The 19,122-nt window shown below is 45.6% G+C and overlaps 1 protein-coding gene across 1 annotated transcript in view; it reads left to right on the top strand.

Moving 5' to 3' along the window:
* The window catches only part of LOC118931226 (dynein axonemal heavy chain 9-like), a 349,376-nt gene that overhangs the window by 266,305 nt on the left and 63,949 nt on the right, over positions 1–19,122 (top strand). The window contains 7 exon segments of the mRNA XM_057500855.1: positions 2,199–2,434; positions 3,925–4,047; positions 5,053–5,257; positions 7,215–7,379; positions 12,089–12,229; positions 16,370–16,540; positions 18,271–18,393. Coding sequence (XP_057356838.1) covers positions 2,199–2,434; positions 3,925–4,047; positions 5,053–5,257; positions 7,215–7,379; positions 12,089–12,229; positions 16,370–16,540; positions 18,271–18,393 — 1,164 coding nt within the window.

Raw genomic sequence — 19,122 nt, 5'->3', positions numbered from 1 at the left:
CCCGAGGCCAGCATCCCTCCTCCTAATGGGGCCCCCTCCACGGGATTCCCGTCCACTGCCCAGCAGGCTGCCTCCTGACACTCCTCAAAACCAGAAAACCTGAGAGGCACAAAACCCCTGTGTTTCCCTGCTCATGAGGCAAAGTTCCTAGTAACGGTGTGGGCACCTTGTTATGGGCCCCAAAGCTACATGGTCTGTGCCTGTGGCTCACAGACACCCTTATGAAATGTCTCTACTTCTCCCGTGTGCACTTAGCTTGTCCTCTTCATGTAGGCAAATGGATTTTACTCCCAACCCCTCCTTCCACACTGACATGATGAAGGGGGGAAATGCTGGTTCCTGACAGAAGGGGATTCAGGGTTGCACCAGAGCCTATAGTCAGAATAATTCCTAAGGTTACCTTGACACTTTTCAGAGGCTGCGATCCACAAATGCTCAGCATGTCCCACCAGTGCGCTAGACAGGAAGTACAAAAATCATTCAAGACCAGGATGCCTGCAGGAAGTTCATAGTCCAGTAGAGGAGATTAAGTGATTAGGCCCATAGAAAACAGCTGCTGTGAGTCAGCACATAACATTCACTGTGCACAGTAGGGGTGGTGTTCCAAAATTCACTGGTAGGTGTATCCTTAGAACAGAAAACCCATTTGTGTAGTGATGGCTCATTTCACGGATCAGCTCATAACATCTTATTCACTGATGATGTTGAATAGTGCTGTCCAAGCTGTTACAGTACTAGGAGACAATCAGAAAATAAAGCTGCTCCTTATTCATCTTGAGCACTGTGGAAAAAGAAATTGTCAGATGGCTGATCTCTAGCTGAGTGGACGGAGAGGAGGAACCCATGGACAGCTTAGCAAGGCTTTCTCTAGCTCTGTTTGGTGTTCCTGAGCATTTCTGTGTGATGAACCCCTTTGTCAGGTAAAACCTGTAATTCTTTTCACAATAATGTTTTTTAGTACATAGAATAGAATGAATAAGATGACAGAGGAAAACAATTCTATTGAAATATATTTCTGATCCCAGAAGAACTGCCAGGGGCAGGTTTCCCTCCCCACATTAGTACTGGCTGTTTGCACCCTTGGTGGGGTGATTAAAGGGACAGGAGATGACTTGAAGAGGTTTTCCTGAGGTGACCAGGGAGACAAATGTCAGAGAAGAGAGCGACAGAGACGTTACAAAAGCCTACATGTGAACCTTGAAAACATTCTGCTAAGTGAGAGCAGCCAAACACAAAGGGTCACATACCGTAGGATTCCATCTATGTGAAATATTCACAACAGGTAAATCCACAGAGAGCGGGTTAGTGGTTGCTGAGAGCTGGGGCTAGTGCGGAACGAGACTGACTGCTAAGGGTCAGGCGTGTCCTTTGGGAGTGATGGAACTACTTTGGAACTAGGTAGAGCTGACGGCTTTACAACCTCGTGAATGTGTGAAGCACCGTCCCACTGGGCACTCTAAAGTGGTTATGTGAATTTTACCCCAGTGTTTTTTTTAAAAAGAGTATTGTTCCCACTGAAAAACAGACTTGTGGGAGAATTAAATGAGGTGGAATAGTCAACACAGAAAGAAAAGGAAGGGTCTGGTGCACACATAAGAGGCATGGAGCAAGGGCATGCTCAGGCCTGATGGTTTGCTCACTGCCTCTCAGCACACAGCAGCAGGCGGGTTTCAGGCAAGAAGCCCTGGGAGTGGGGTGTTCCAGGCAGGGAGAAAGTTTTGCAAGCTGGGCCTCTGTGAGCAAGTGGTGAAAAAGAGGAGAGGAGGGAGTGGGTACTGTGGGCTGGCATGGATGGAGAAAGCCCACTGGGGGCGGGGCCTGGTTTGTGAAAAATACACAAGAGACACAGATACGTCGTAGGGAAGTGAACTGTTACCAGGGGCATGCGCATAGGAAACTACTGGTTAAAGTACTAATAATTATGGTAGAAATTTGATTTAGGAGAATATACTAAAGAACAAAAGATCACACAGGCTGAGCTAAGCTGGTGGTCATCCATCAAGAGAAAAAAAGACTATCAGGAGTTTACAGAAACCTGCTTCCAGGAATAATCACCTGGCCAGAAAAGCACTCCTCAGGGAGATTTTGATCTCGCTTCTAAAGGAGTTGTGTCATTTTAGTGAGCAGCTGGGTATTCCGCCCCCACATGAGAAGGCCTGCCTCCGTTCTGAGCATGCGTGGTGTTTCTCCATCGTCAGGTACCCATCCCAGTCACGCCCAGCCTGGATCCCCTGAGGATGCTGACGGATGATGCTGACATGGCCGCCTGGCAGAACGAGGGCCTCCCTGCAGACCGCATGTCCATGGAGAATGCCACCCTCCTCGTCAACTGTGAGCGCTGGCCGCTCATGGTTGACCCTCAGCTACAAGGCATCAAATGGATCAAGAACAAATACGGCGAAGACCTGCGGGTCACCCAGATATGTCAGAAGGGGTAGGTGGCTGAGCAAGTAAGTTTCCACTTTGGCCCTTTGTATGCAGAGAAAAAATGTTATGAGCAGATCTGAAACCCCAGGGGACTGCTTCCACCCTTCTAGTCTCTCCATGATGTTGCTCGTGTTTCTCCTCATATTTTAGGGAACCTCCCAATGCAAGATGCTTGGGCCCGGAGTCTCTGCTTTTCTTGCTCATTAGAAATCACATGCCCCAGCCTCCCAACCTGCTCAGGGGTCCTTTCTCCACCATCCTTGACATTCACCTCCCGTCTCCCGTAAATACTCCCCACCTCCCCTAACATCATGATCCATCGTCAGACAAAGCTGTTGTACAAAGCGTTCCTCACATTTAGCCAAAAACTGCCTCCTTCAGCACTCTCCCACCCATGTTCCTACCTCTGCCTGGAGCCACATGGAACAAACCTGAATGCTCTGTCCCCTGAGGGATGACATGACAGTCATATGCACAGCAGCCAAGCTCATTATGAAACCTTCAGAGCCCTTTGCACCGGCCATGCAGCTTTGTGCCCACCTGACAGGGGAGTTATGATGTGAAGAGACATGAATGACAGGGATCCTCTGCCCATCACCCTCCACACCTCATGGGTCCAGCCTCAGCAGCTGTCACCTATTGCTTCATTAACTCTGATATAACTTAGCTTTGTAGTTTCTGTTCTCAATTCTTGTCATTAGGATACATGGAAAAAATAAGAGGGCAATGGGGGAGAGGAAGAGGGACAGAGATCATTTGTGAGGTGGTTGAATGGGCAGTCTTGGTGTAAGGGACTTTATCTTAGATGCTTCCCTTAATCCACACAACTGACAGGGTTAATGTTACTGGTGCCATTTCACATCTGAGGAAACTGTGGTACACCATTGTAAAAGCAATGGCTATTTGTACAACCACATTTACAGCAGCCATATTCACAATACCCAAAAGGTGGAAGCAAACCTAGTGTCCACTGACAGATGAGTGCATAAACAAGATGGGGTGTGCAGTGAAATGTTATTCAGCCTCAACCCAGAAGGAGCTCTGGCACCTGCTCCCACATGGATGAATCTTGAGGACATCATGCTGAGTGAAATACGCCAGTTACAAAAGACAAATACTGTGTGGTTCCACTCACATGAGGAATGGAGAGCTGCCAAATTCATGGGCACAGAACTAGAATGGTGGTGTCAGTTCTGTGGGGAGGGGCACTGGGGTATAGATTTTCAGTTTTGCAAGATGAGAGAGCTCTAGAGAGGGGATGGTCGCAGAGTAATGTGAATGCATGTGATGCCAGTGAACAGCGGTTAAGAGGACAGATTTTATGTTATGTATAGTTTACCACGATGTTTAATTAATTAATCAATTTTAAAATTGAAGCCATCCAGGAGAGCGGTGCCTCCAAGTTAACCACTGTGTCTCAGAGGCCGCAATTATCTCATTAAATTTCCTGTGAATCTACACCTTGCCACAGGCTTTCCTGCCCAACTTTCTCCGCAGCTACCTTCAAACTATAGAGCGTGCCCTGGAAGCTGGAGATGTGGTGCTAATTGAAAACGTAGAAGAGTCCATTGATCCTGTTCTGGGACCCCTGCTTGGCAGAGAAGTCATTAAAAAAGGACGGTAAGTCTCAGCCACGTGGCTGCTCCTTGGTGAGGAGCTGGTTCACAGCCCCAGGCAGATCTGTGGGCAGATTGTACTCTTCCTAGAACATCCTATCCTCAACTCATGTCAAGTAGTTCCTGGTAGCCCGCACACGTTTCTTTCTTCCAGAAGAGGACTATTTAGCTGCCCTCATCTCCTAGAGAAGGTCTCCTGGAATAACTTCTCTGCCGGCAGTCAGTGTCCTCACTGACTTCTTCTGAAAGGCACGGTGCACTATTTGGGAGGAACTTTAGAAGGAAAGTGGTTGACAAGCAGACTGACTTAAGGATGCACATTTTATCTCATGCAGGATTGCTTGACTTCAGAGCCCCTCACCCGCCGCCCAGGCCATAAACCTTCTTCACATGTGCCTAAGATCTGCTCATTTTAATTAACCATTTTCACCCATGGAAGTTATTCTCCATTAGCCAATAAAAAAAGTAAGCCCACAGTGCCAAGAACAGAGACAGAGAAGACTTAGTGCTGGGAGAGGCCCAGCGGCAGAGACCAGCTTGCTGCATGCAGACTTGCTCTGAGTGGACAGGATTCTAGTGATTGACCTGCCACCATGGGAATAAAGTTGGGTATAAACCCTTTCACCCTCCCAAAAAAAAAAAGTAAGCCCAATTTCTCATCTGTTAAGGCACCTTTGTGCAAACTACGAGGGTGCCCCTTCCTGCAAGCACTTTACTGCCATCTGCTGGAAGTGTTTCATCAGTACAGCTCTGTATGGGCTGCCCTGTCAACCGCTCCCCCTCCAGTTGCATGCAAACACAAATCGAACAGGGGGACCATGAGAGACAGTCTTTCACCCTCCCCCTGAGGACAAAGATCCTAGGGCTCAATCCAGACATTCATGGGAGAAATCCATCTGAATGTGGCAATACTGTTTACTGTGCTTTTACAAAAAAACCATCTAGAATTCTGTCACGACCAAATCTCACAGGAAGGTACCCCATCTTCACAAAAGCCTTTGTGTTCCAGATTCATTAAAATCGGAGACAAAGAGTGTGAATACAATCCCAAATTCCGGCTAATCCTTCACACCAAGCTGGCCAATCCTCACTACCAGCCGGAACTGCAAGCTCAAGCCACTCTGATCAACTTCACCGTGACCAGGGACGGCCTGGAGGACCAGCTGCTGGCCGCTGTGGTCAGCATGGAGAGGCCAGACCTGGAGCAGCTAAAGGTAGGTCAGGTGTCCACCAAGGGAAGGAGGAAGAAAATGCTCTGCCGCTCAGTCCTGCAGTGCTCCCCATCTGGGAGAGCAGAGCAGCAAGGGCTCTGCTAGACCCGGAGCACCAGCCCCTGGAGCCCCAAGCTGGGACATGGGCTGGAGTGAGCTAGAGAACAGAGAGGCAGAAGATAGCTGGGAGAACAGACACTCATCGCCGAGAGCAGAGCCTGGCACAGGGCTGTGAACATGAGGGCCTCTCATCACACATGGTCACATGCCTGTGTCCAGAACTAAGTCAAGTTCAGTTTTGCAAGGGCAATGGAAACAGGTTTTCAACCATGTTAGGATTAGTGTCTTAGTCAGCTCAGGCTGCTATAACAAAATACCAATAGGCTGGGCAATTAATACAACAGAAATGTATTTTCCCATGGTTCTGGAAGCTGGAAGTCCCCGACAGGGAACCAGCATGGTTGGTTTCTGGTGAGACCTTTCTTCCTAGCTTGCAGGAAGCCCCCATCTTGCCATGTGCTTACAGACGTCTTCTTTGTGTGTGCACAGAGAGAGAGCAAGCTCTCTGGTCTCTCTGATTAAAAGGGCACTGATCCCATCAGACCAGGACCCCACCCTGTGAGCTCATTTAACCATAGCCACTGCCTTAAAGGCCCATGTTCAACGCAGTCACATGGTAGGGTAGAGCTTCAGCATAGGAATTTGAGGGGGGACACAATTTAGTCCAAAGCAAGTAGTATCCCTTTTTTTCTCTCTTTTGACCTACTTGGATTGTAAATTACAGGTCAAAAATTACAGTGCAAGTGACACTGGGTTCAGAGCTCCCTAAGACTGTTTCCTGCTAGCATTCATTTATTGAATGGATACCTGTGGCACTTCAGCTCCGTAACAGGCAAGAGTCCAGGAACTGAGGCTTTGGCAGTGAACAGGGAAAACCATGCATGTCTCTACCACCATGGAGTGGAGTGGAGGAACAAAGAAAATAAGAATGCAAACAAAAATAATGTCATTTCAGGTATTGATAAGAATTTTGGAGAAAATAAAGCAAGGTGATATTAGAGCACCAGAGTGCTTGTTTAAACTGGGAGGTAAGAAAAAAGAGTCTAGAAGAGGATATCATTTGAGCTAAATCCTAAATTATTTGAAAGCCTCTGGGCATAGAGCATTCCCAGCAGAGGGAGCACTGAGCCCTGCCCTTGAGGCAATGAGGAAGGACTGAGGTATGTTTTTTAAAAACAGAAGATGGCCAGGGTGTCTGTGGCTGAAGCCTGCAACAGGAACACTGTTCTTTGCAAGGATGCAAAAGCCATAGTACCAGTGGGTACATAGGAAACCCACTACAGCTGCCTGAAGTTACCAGCCCCCAACAGACAGAGTGTCCAGCGCTCTAGGATAAGGAATCTAACAATCAGAAAGGGAAGATGAGGTGGAATCTGCTTGGGCACCAGCGTCCCCTCCAGCCTTGAGAAGGACTTCTAACATGATCTTGTCTAAACTTTGTAGACTAGTTCTGTGAATTTTTTTTTCCAAAAAAATGATAATCCACAGGAGAGCTATTTCTCTGGGGGCAGCCAAGTGGTGACAGAGAAAACCCTCCAGAGAACTAAAACTTGTTCCTGCCCCTGAATCGCAGAATAAGGCTCCGTATAGTGATCAGACTGTGTATCAGCCCTGTGCTGAGCATGGGACAGCACTCCTCTGAGAGGTGCTGGGCTTCACCCGGCAGATGCCACTGAAGTGTTAAGAGGGTAACTTAGCCCAAGGTCCCAGGACTAGTAAACGGTGCAGTAGGGACTCGACATACCCTCTTGTCTCATCTGCTCGTGGTGTCAAGCACTCTGCTATTCTGCATCCCTCTAAAGGAAGGAACTGGACCCCATGGTTTTTATTTATTCATACGCACCCCGAGAGTAGGATGCTCTGGGCTTTTCTGCCTGACTCCCTGACTTGGTATTTGCAGTCAGATCTCACGAAGCAACAGAATGGGTTCAAAATCACCCTCAAAACGTTAGAAGACAACCTGCTGTCCCGCCTCTCCTCAGCATCTGGGAACTTCCTGGGAGAAACAGCCTTAGTAGAGAACCTGGAGGTCACCAAGCAGACAGCTGCAGAAGTGGAAGCAAAGGTAAGCGGTGCTGGCAGCCTCTCCGGGAGGCAGAGGCCCTCCCCCTCATCTCTGAGTCTGACATTGCAAAAAAGGAAGTCAGAGTAACAGATGGTTTGTCCATCTTCCCTAGCTTCCTCTAGAAAGTCAAGCCAGGCAGGATTCTTGAAATGACTATCCTGTACCCTCCTTAGGGAGCTCCCACTTTCTGGGAAATACTTTTGACGACTCAACTCCACAAACGTGTGCTGAGCCCCTAAGTCTGTGTGGGGCCTTGTGTTTGTGCAGGGGAGGGTAGCTCCAACTTCATGCCTCAGTCAGTTGGTGGAACTGCCCTGAAGCTACTGCTGTCAAAGGTGACTGGTTCAGGCCTGATTGCACCCTGGGAAAACCCCACCACCCTGCAAAAATCTCCTGATTTTAATGAGAAACTTCACCGGCTTCCCAGGAAATTCAGTTCTCAAGAACAGTATCATCCTGGGAAACTCTTGAGTGAGTAGCTTCCATCTTTTATTTCACAAGGCTTTTATTCCCCCCTATGGGGGACTGGAAGGCATGGCTTGATGCGGCCAAACCCCTCACTCTTCCCCAGGTGGCTGATGAACCTATACATGACCTTTCTTATTCTTACTTCTGCTCTTGGATCAGAAGAGTAATTAAGATACTGGTTTTGAGCAAGAAAAGCCTGTCTGTAACAGTGTCCAGGAGCAATACACCTTTGAGGGAATATACTCACTGTCAGGTCACTGGGATTTCTCCAGGTATAAAGGACTCTGTTCAGGTAGGGGCACAGTAGGAAAAATGAGAAGTAATGATGGGCAGGGCAGATGAACCAGCTCATGCCCACTATGGGATCAAGACAACGAGGGTTGGAGTGGGAGCTTGAGTGGAGGGAGGTCCAGTCTCGTGTTGTCTCCGTGGCAGCTGTGTGACCACCAGGTGTTACTCTTGGTTCTCTGTCACCTCCGTATCTCTACATAGGGCCATAGAGTTTAAAAAAAAAAATTATAGTAGAGGTTCCCCTGCCTCAGACAGGAGAGAGGGAAGGACAGGACCCAACTCACACAGAAGGAGTAGGTCTGCAACAGACTCAACCACAGGGCTGTCCTCTCCCTGCCTCCTCACCCCTTCCATCTGTGCCCTCCTCTTTAAAGTCAGTGGACATTTACAGAGTGCCTGCTATGTGCCAAGTGTCCCATAGAGCCATCTTCTCCTTTTTTTGCTTCCTTTTTACTTCTTTCTCTGTCTCAGTCATCGTCCAGTGAGTACTTACATGGAGGCAGCTCTATTCCAAATTCCATGGCAAAAGTTGGGAGCACAACACTGAAGCTTGTCTGAATCCCAGGCTTCCAAGACCTGCTCCTTCAAAGGAGAAAGATGAGAAAAGGGGCAATTACAAAGCTGTGGTGCTGTACTGGAGGAAGCCCAGGGATCCAGCAACACACAGAGGGAAAGGGCTAACCCATGCTGGGTGAGAATGAGAGGTGCTCCCCTTTCCTGGGGCCAGACGCTGAGAGAGCATCAGGGTGATGGCCCTGGTCATGGGAGATGAGGCACGGAAGGTGCGGTGTGTTGCCATTGCAAAGGGCTTTGTAAATCATGCTAAGAAGTTTGGGCTTTTAGATGGGAGCTGGGGATCATGAAAGAGGTGGGTTTTCTCCTCCTTTTTAGACAAGAAAGTAACATGATCAGAACTGTGCTTTAGAAAGATCATTCCAGCTATAATTTGGAGGAGAGTTTGGGAATGCAGGAGGAGACAAAGTAGTAAAAAGTACAGTAATTCAGATTCGAGGTGTTGGTATCCTGAGGTTGGCAGTGTTGTGCAAAGAAGTGGGCAAATTCAAGGATGTAGAATTGAAAACTTGTTAATTATTACATATGTTTATATGTGGATATAGGTATAGTCAACGAAAAGTCTCAGCTTCCAGGAATAAATATCTAGGTAGGTATTGGTGAGAGCATATGTAGATTTGGTGATGAGAAAATGCGGATTTTAGTTTGTGTTGTGTTGAGTATGGAATGTTATTGGTTCAGTCACATGGGAATGTCACCTAAGGTCTTAGATATATGCTCTTGGCTGGTGATAGGGTACTGAGAGTCATCAATGAGTAGCCCTGACCATTGAGACTGGGAGTGGATGAAGTCACAATAATGAGACTGAGAGTAGAGCATACTAACACATTGTAAGGAAAGTACAGAAGATGTAAACAATGGGACAGAGCAGAGAGATGGTGGGGGAAGCAGGTACATTTGGTATTATGAAGGAAAGCATTTCATGAGGGCATGTCAACAGGTTGAATGATGCTGAGACCTCAACCCATGGCTGACATGTGTCCACTGAATTTTGCAAAGGGGAGTTATCAGTGATCTTGGGGAGCGTGATTTCAGTGAATCAGCAGAAGCAGAAGCCAGACTGCATTAGAATGAAAGTAAAATGGGAGTTGAGAAAGGGGAAGTGAGTAGAAACCACTCTTAAAGAGGCCAGAGGAGGAAAGGGTAGAGATGGAAGGGGCTGTAGCTTAAGGAGGATGGAGGACCCTGAAGGCGTTTTCTCCTGAGATGAGAGACTGAGCATGCTAAGCTCCTAGCTGGAGACGGGAGGATGCATGGAGTGTAAAGGAAAAGGAAGAGGATGAGAAGTTGAATAATGAGTGTAGTGGGGTATGCAAGAAAGCCGAGGAAATGTAATGCAGGTCACAGATGAAGAGATTACCTTTAGAAAGACAGAGTTAGTGGAATGGGGGGCAAAGATGAGTCTAGAAATGGTCCATGAATCCATGTAGACAACCAGAGTAGAGAGGCAAAAAATTAAGGGAATGGAAGGGGAGGCAGAAATTAAGGAAATTCCTTGCTGATAATGTCTTAAAATCGGTGAAAGCCTGAATGAAGCCCCCCTGAGAGTACAGGAGCGGCGGTGAGGGAGGGGGCTTGGGGAGAGGGTGAAGGGATACAGTAGCAGTTGTGAAAAATGGGAATGAAAGTTGACCAGGGAAAAAAGATTACTGGACAGCATTAGGGACCCAGGTGAGCTTAAAAAGTGCAAATCTGTGAGTACACTGTTCTGAGTAATTAAATGGTTTGTGTTCATTTCTGCTCCCTTCTGATTTTTGTCTTCTAACTATTGTATTTGACCAATTTGCATTTATTAACATTTTTGATACAGTAGAATTTATTTTTACTGTCTTAATTTGTGTTCTCTGTTAACCATATCTTTTCCTCCTTTCTTAATATTTCTTTGTCATCTTTTATCCTTCACTGATTTTAAAATTATTCACTCTTTTGTATTTTATTGATTAACCTTGATTGCTTCATTTATATGTAAAAAATATATTTTCTTTTTTATGCGACATAACAATACATATGCTGACTTAACAAAGTGTAAAATTGAGCAATACATCTAGCCTCTTCTAAAACTGTATACGAACTTTAAAATACTCCAATCATCCTTTCCCTCTGTTACTGTTTTTTAATGTCTTGGTTCCATCTTGCTTTGACCCCCTACTCCCAAACCAGTTGTTTTTTTAAATAGTCTTTGCTATTTAGAGCAACCATATATTTAAGAAATTCTTGCATCTTATTTCCTCCTTTTGGATTAAAACTGAATCCAAATTTTCTATCACCTTACAAGGAAATTGCTTCTAATTGAAGCCAATATTTATTTCTCCAAGGGCCTGTGGATAGTAAGCATTCTCTGAGGTCAACAAGAGCTCCGGTCTGCTGTTGGTCTGGGGGAATTCTTAACTAAAATACCGCCTCTCCCTCATCCTCTCTATTCTCTACTTATTTCATTATTCCTCTCTGAGCTATTTTTTTAACAATTTCCTCAGATCTGTCTTCTGGTTTGCTTAATTCTTTCCAGCTCTAGTCCCTTCTTTAACCTGCGCACTGAGTTTTTCATTTGAATAGCTGTATTCTCATTTTTAGAAACTCCAGTTAGCTCTTCTTCAGATGATGCCTTTTCCTTTTTATCATGTCCTGACTTTACGCATTCTTTTATGTCCGTTCCTTTTCAACAGAATTAGTTAGTGACAAGCTTTAAATTGTTCAGTCATCTTTGGCTCTTGGAATACTGATCCTTCTGGGATATGAGTGGAGAGTTCTTCTAATCGTCCCATTTGGTAAACACTTGCTCCTGGAGTGTGTAACTGTTTATTGATAGCTCATCTTCCATAGGGATCGTTTTATTTCCCTGTGGGACACTCACAAATTACCAGTAGTTTCACTGTGTTTTGGAGCATCAGGCACATCATACTGAGGTTTGTATGTAGTGGCAGATTCTTCCAGAATCTGTCTCTGATGCGTAGGCCTCTTTTCTTATTTTTGTCTCTGATAAGAAATTTTTTGAAAATAGACTTTTCCATTGAAATTCTTTGTGAATTTACATATTAACTCTTATACACATATGTATGTGTGTGTATATATAAATATGTGTATGTGTTTCCGTGAAACCTTTCTCATTAGCAATGGAGCTTGGAAGATTGCGTGGCCCACAGTGCCCAGCTGGAAGAGCTGACCCTCTGTCCCTGTGGAAGACTGGAAGCGCATCATCCCCTTCTTCCCTGAAGCTCTATCAGGGAGCATCACAGCAGCTTCCCAGTCTCCTAGCTGCTCTCCCCACCCCCGTGTGCCCCACCCCACACCCAGGCACACAGGCACTTACACACAGAGGCCAAGCTGACTCTCAATCCCTGTTTGGTCTGAACAGTGGACCACTGTTTATTTTCTAACAGGTCCAGGAGGCCAAGGTGACCGAGGTGAAAATCAATGAGGCCCGAGAGCACTACCGGCCCGCAGCTGCCCGAGCCGCTGTGCTCTACTTCATCATGAGCGACCTCAGCAAGATCCACCCAATGTACCGGTTTTCTCTCAAGGTGATTTTTACACCTGGAGCTTTTTGCATAACTGTAATAAACAGCAGCTTATAACCAATGCTCCTGTCCACAGGGTTTATCCATGTGCTTCATTAGGTATGGCAGAGCTTTACAGTGAAATCCAGGGAGCAGCTGCAGTGCCTACAGGACACACCCCATCTCTTTAACTGGTCTTTCAGGGCTCATTGGTTACTTTGGCTGGAGCAGAAGGAGACCCCATGCAAGTCCTGGCCTCACTCAGTCAGAAAGCACATACTATGCTCGTTGAATGTGTGGAAGGGGATACCAAGAAATATCAGCAGTGATCCTGGCCCCTAAAGAACTTAAAAAATAATAGGACTGATTAAATGTGTGTGTCACTCACACTGGTTAAAGACCAAAGCAGGCAATGATAATAGTCCAATTTTAAATCACTTTTCTTTTTGCCCTAATATCCTCAAAGCTACTGCTTTATAGTTGCTGAAATATTTCTAAAACCAAAGACGTTAGTAAATTCTAAGTGCTGACTAATCTTACTCATGAAAAAATAAAGACATATAAATTTTAAGTGCACTGCTGAAATCATATCCTTCTTCCCCTAGGGCATTCACCAAAAGAGCACAATTGACGAGGCATTAGGGGTGGTAGAGCATTTCCGAACAACTTCTTTGGTTTGACCCAGCAGAGAGGACATGGACACACACACACCCCACCTTCCGTGAAGCTAAACTGCCATATGGAAGCCAGTGTATGGGGATGGAAATGAGCACCTGAGGATGGATGCAAGCAATCCAGAGGCCCCCGGTACCTGGGGCTTATTTAATTGGAGGCAGCGTTTCACCATTTCCCAAACTCTCAATCAGAAAGAGTCTCTGCAGACTAAATGAACTGTTTGTAATATTTTTAAAAGAAATCCAATGCTTGGCCTCATATCAGGCCAAAGCAACGTATGAAAAAATTATGAAATATTTTAAAACAATATAAAAGCATGATAAGCTAATAACTATAAGGTAACCCACCCACCCTAGTTCTGAGAGCAGTTGAAATCTACCTCAGTGACTCTCGTGGGTGAAAATAAATCAAATGAAATCAAAGAAAATATGTTTTCAAAAAGATGCTATATTTTGTACCAACAGCATCCTGCTGTGGGACTGTTTTGTCATTAGAAGTTTTATTTATGGTGTGTGCGGTGGGCACATTTTGCCCCATACTATTAAGAATTGCCAGGGGCAGCTGTTCTTTAACCAGCTTGGTCACTGAAAACAGATTTACATGTCTAATGACAAGCGGTCCGAATAAGGACCTTCAGAAGTACCAGAAGAGTGCACTTCCGTGATTTGACCAAACAACTAACCACTGGAGTTTTCGTAGCCTTGGCTTTTGCTGAGGTTGGATTTTACAGCTCCGGTTCCAGGCAGAGAGGACAGGCATTCTCAGAGCATGGAAACCACAGACAGGCCGGTGGGTAGGAGCCACACAGCCCATTTCCCAAAGCGTTTTGAGCAGGAATATTTTTAAATGTGTGTGTGTGTTGCTTTTAGAGAAGCAAAACTCTCCAGGGGCTGGTATTGAATTGCTTGGAAGTTCATAACATGGTTAGAATGGAGTTAAGTGATAGTAGAAGAATTTTTCTTCAAAACTCAGCCAAAGACTAGGAGAAGGTTAATAAGACCCACTTGCCGGTGCCAGAGTGTCTCGGGCGAGGAGACACCTCGCTGGGGTTTCCTGCAGACTGAGGGGAGGCCCGCCCGCTCTGTCCTGGGCATGGTGTGGAGGGGCAACACTTAAAGGATAATGTTTCTCAAAGACACAGGACAGGAAAGAACCCAATAGTCAGAAGCAGATGGAACACAGGACCCTGGTCTCAGACAGAGGTCCAAAGGTGTGTGAGCTTCTTTTCATTGGTACTCAGGGCTTTTCAAATACCTTCACCAGTTGTGAAGATTTTGAAGTAATTTTAAAAATTAATCCCAGCTGATTTCACACAAATACAAATTTCTGGCTTCTCACTCACCCAGGGAGGTGTCTTCTCACCCAGGACTCCTTGGCACCTGGAAAGTGTGCCCTATTACCCCTCTCCCAGTCTTCAGCTGAGTTTTGAAAAAAAAAATCTTTTATTATCACTTACTCCATCTTAACTGTGTTACGAACTTCCGGGCTTAATCAAAACTGTCTTCTGAGATAGGTTTTGCTTCTGTAAAAGCAAATACACAAATTTTGATATATTGCTGCTTGAAATGCTTTGGAAGATTCGGTAGCAGGGAGCTCACATTCCTCGTGGCAAACATTCACTCACTGGGGTCAAGGAGTGGCCGCTGCCTAAGCAGGCACATGCCCTCTGCAGTGCCATGCTCCCTGCCCCTCCCAGTTTGGTCTTACACACCTGGCCCCTGTAGCCACTTGGGTTTGGGACCCTTGGTATAGAGCATCCCTTATGTTTGCCTAAACTCTTTAGGGCATTGGTAAGACACAGTCCTTCATTAAACAAATCTTTTCAGAGCTGATTATATGCGAAGAGCAGGGCAGGACTCTGAGAAAGGTAAGAAGTTAGGTAAGGCCCAATCCCACCCTCAGTGTGCTCACAATGTGGAATAAGTGAAAAGACTTAAAAAATTCAAGATAAGGCACCATAAGATCCCTGAAAGGAGACAAGAGTAGTCAGAGCCAGCACTGCAGAGACCAGGCCGAGCACCAGGGCTATGCACACACTGAGTGTAAGGGGGAGGAAGGGCCTTTTCAGGATGGAAAGGAACAGAGGGCTCAGATGAGCTCAGTGTAAAGGAAATGCCAGATGTACCCAGATTCTACATTTCTCTTCAGGTCTTTTCCTGAATTGTGAGTCACTTTGCTTAAACTTAGTAAGAGTCTCTATTCTTTACTGATCAGTGTCATTTTGGTTAAACAGAGGTACAGAAAAAAAAGCCACAGTAACCACCTGGGGAAAGTTATAGACTCGGTCTCCACTGACCTGTCCTACAGGTGGAAATTCCCAAATTACTCTGCAGGGTGCTGGGGAACATTATCGGCCTCTAACAGGCTGGGGTCCTAATCTAACACCTGCCCAGTGAGGGTAAATGTCACTATGGACTGTGCTGAAGGTGCTCAGGAGATTCCACCAGGATCAGAGAAACTGCATGATGACAAAAGCCTACAAGAGCTTCATGAACAAGAAACACCACGGAGGCATGAAATTGAGAAATTCACATTCCTCCCCCCCTTTGCAAGTGACAAAATATCAAGGCACAAATTTTATATGGTTTCAATTGAGACTCCAATACCTGATGTTAGAAAGACCAATAAGATTGCTTTTCTTCTCAAAGCCACAAAAGGAAAATAGAGAAAAGACTGGGAATTTGCACAGCCAAGAATTGAAAAAGGCTCAATTGCATCTTGATTTTCCTTTAATGATTCATTCTATTCATATCATATTCAACATGTAGCATCCTGAATATGTATTTTTATAAATAGTCTACATCCAAGTTTAAAACAATGGAAAATTGATTAATGTGTTTCTTATTTTATCGTATACCCATGATGTTCAGAAGATGGAAACAGAGCAGTCTATGCTCTCACCATTGCAGGAAGGGTCCATGAGGGAAAAAAAGTTGTACAGGGCTCATCGTATGACTGCAGAGTTACTGGGAAGAAAAACCAAGGACATATGAGGTTCTGATTATCACCAGAAGGGAAAATAATTTTAAAATATTCTGAGTGCTCATTATGTACAAGGGTCTCTTTTAGACAACGGATTTGTATAACACATTGGTCCCACCATCAAATTTAATAATCTAGTGGATAGGATAATTAATCCCAGCTGGTTATTGGTGACTGTTTCCTCTTTATTTGGGTAGTTATCCAACAAACTTATTGGACCTAAGTTAATTATTTTGGCTACACAATATTTATTTCTCACTGTTCAAACTGTAGGCTCTTATCTCTATGCCCCATAGCTTTGCCCATTTTGTGACAATGCAATGATTCATTTAGGCAAACTAAGTAAAGGGCTAATAGCATGCTTTCTTGTACCACTGTCCCTTCTTGGCAGGATATACTAGGAATGCATTTCTGTGACTGGCAAATATAATATTCTCCACAGGTTAGACTACTAGCTATATACAAAGAGAGCTGTGAAAATTACCAGTGTCCCCCTTCTGCCCCCAGGCCTTCAGCATCGTCTTCCAGAAGGCTGTGGAGAAGGCGGCTCCCAGTGAGAGCCTCCAGGAGCGGGTGGCCAACCTCACAGACAGCGTCACCTTCTCTGTGTACCGGTACACCACCCGCGGGCTCTTTGAGTGTGATAAGCTGACCTACCTTGCCCAGCTCACCTTTCAGGTAAAAGTGGACTGAAGAAGCTTCCAGAAAACAGTTCATTTTCTAGTGCCCAACCAAAAAGTGTAAAGAAACATTTTTTCTTTCAAACATCACTTCCCATAGTATTCGGAGAAGACTGTTAAGCTTTAAGCAGTTATATACGACAAGCTGGTCAATATGCAGCTTGCATGCTACAGCGAACATCATCCCACTCATGGCCGACCAGCTTAATCAACCATCGTACTTTATCTCTTTGGCCCTGGATGACCTAAGATCTTCCTCAACATGCCCTCCGCAGGCACTACCAGTAATCAAACTGGCACCCAGGATGAAACCCTGTTGGCCATACCAATAACTACATACTTTATGAGAAGCTGTAAGAAATGTGTTCACGTATCCCTCATTATTTATGTACCTTTAGGGATACAAGCTTAATGTCTCAAACCTCCCCTGGAATAAGAAATTGCAAATGCCTTAAAAAGGTCCTTAAGAATTACAATTCTCAAAGGTATGGGAGCATCAGGGATTTTGAAAGCTAATAAGAAACCTGTCTTCTACTTACTCAGCATCAAAAAAATGTGAAAATTTACTTCCTTGTATTCATCCCTCTAATCATTTAGGATTGGGGATTGTTTGCCATGTGTAAACTGGGAGCATACACTAGATTATCTTCCAGGCCTCTTCCCATTCTAAAACCCAGCTGTTCTATGAATGCTTCTGTGCTGACTCTGTTCCAAAGCCAGAATTCATGGGGGGACATGAATGTGGCTTCTCCCTCTCACCTCCATACTCCTCGTCCAGCCCAGATGACAGCTCAGCCATCATAAAAAGACTTGAGCCCCAGGAATGAATATTTTCCCTCCTGCCCCTCATTTTTCCCTGTCCCCACAGAGCTTCCACCCCTAGCTTTCACTCTTCTCTCTTCATAAATATTTTAAGCTCATTTGCAAGGGCTTTAGCCACCTCATCTGCTATTTCTAGCCTGTTTTCTCCTTGGAGAATTTTCCTCAAATTGACTAAATGGTTTTTTCTTAGTGAGCCTTCCCATCTGTAACTCCCCATCACAGAACACCATTTGAATGGGGGAGAACAATTTCCCACGCACCTCTCAGCAGGAAGCATTAGCTCTCACCAAGCCAAATGCCTCACCCTCCCCTGCACACACCTCACCAATTCCTCTCCCAGCCCTCTCCATTTCTATTGCCCATTCCCTAGAAAGCCTTCCCTTCCATTCTAGGTATTCCCATCTCTTAACTTCCTCAAGACTCAGTTCAAAGCCACTTACAGAAGGTTTAATCAAATTAATTCCCCGATCCCTGCGTGCTGGCCACTTCCCCATTCTGGGACCTTATTAGCATTATAGATTCATACATGCATTTCTCTTTTGCATATATTCATGCTACTTGACGTTCTCCTCAAATCATGTCATTTGCATCATCTTCTTGGTTAGATTGCAGGAATGTGTTCCATGGCATTCAGGATTGATATATAAAATGCTTGCTGAGCAAGATACATAGTCATTCACTGTGTGCATTTAAGCCACCCTGGTCCTTGGGGGCAAGATGCACACAGAAGTGATGTGTGCAGATATACGCTTTCTTCCACTCCATCCTCTTTCAATCACCAAAACTGATGGGTAAACTCTAGAGTTAGAAGCAGCCATGATTACACCAAGTGACAACCCCTGAGATCTCCAGGCCGCTGTGAATACACAAGCTGAATAAATGCAGTGTCATTCTTCTGCGTTGCAGATCCTCCTCTTGAACCAGGAGGTTCTTCCGGCTGAGCTGGATTTCCTGCTTCGATCTCCCGTGCAGACAGGTGACACCAGCCCAGTGGAGTTCCTCTCCCATCAGGCCTGGGGTGGCATCAAGGTCAGTAGAAAAGGGTCAAGTTCTCACCTCTTGGAATATTTTCCTTAGTGCTCATCCCCAGGACGTCAGTGGGCTCTGTTTTGGGGTTCAAAGCAAGGAACTATATTATCATAGATGCATCCCTTTACCTGCACCCCTGCTCCCAGACCTCATGGGAAGGCTTTACAAAGAAGGCACATATGTGGTGGTGAGAGGCTCTGCTGCCAGGATGTGCGGGAACAGGAGCTCCATGAGCTTCCCTGGCTCAGCTGAGCTATCTTCACCCTCCCAGCGCTTAGGGCTAGAACATGGGCTGTGCCGTGAGGCCCTGGGACTGGTGTAGAGAGGCTATGACCTCACTTCTTTAAGCAGACAGATGCCAGGGCTCTGTTCAGGCCTCTCCATGAGAATCTGAACTCAGCCTCAGCGCAGGAAAAGCATTCCAGCCTGAGATTCTCAGCGACTGGTAATAGTTCACATGTATTGAACACCTGAGAAATGCATCACGTTGCTTCCTTCTCTCGTTCACCTGGACATTAGGTATCACTTGTTCCCATTTCATGTATGAGGAAACTGAGGTCACAGAACCTAAGTAGCAAATCCGGGACACAAATTCTGGTCTGTCTGATGGCAAAAACTATTTTCTTTCTATGTTATACAGTGTAGTTTACTTGGGATCCTGTGCACACTGAAAAGAGCACAAACCATCAGCTCCTTTCAGTAGGGACCAATGCCTGCAGTCACAGGCCT

Source organism: Manis pentadactyla, chromosome 4 (assembly GCF_030020395.1).
Source record: "Manis pentadactyla isolate mManPen7 chromosome 4, mManPen7.hap1, whole genome shotgun sequence".
NCBI lineage: Eukaryota > Metazoa > Chordata > Mammalia > Pholidota > Manidae > Manis > Manis pentadactyla.
The sequence above is the reverse complement of the archived record's forward strand: the minus strand, read 5'-3'. Positions and strand labels throughout refer to the sequence as shown.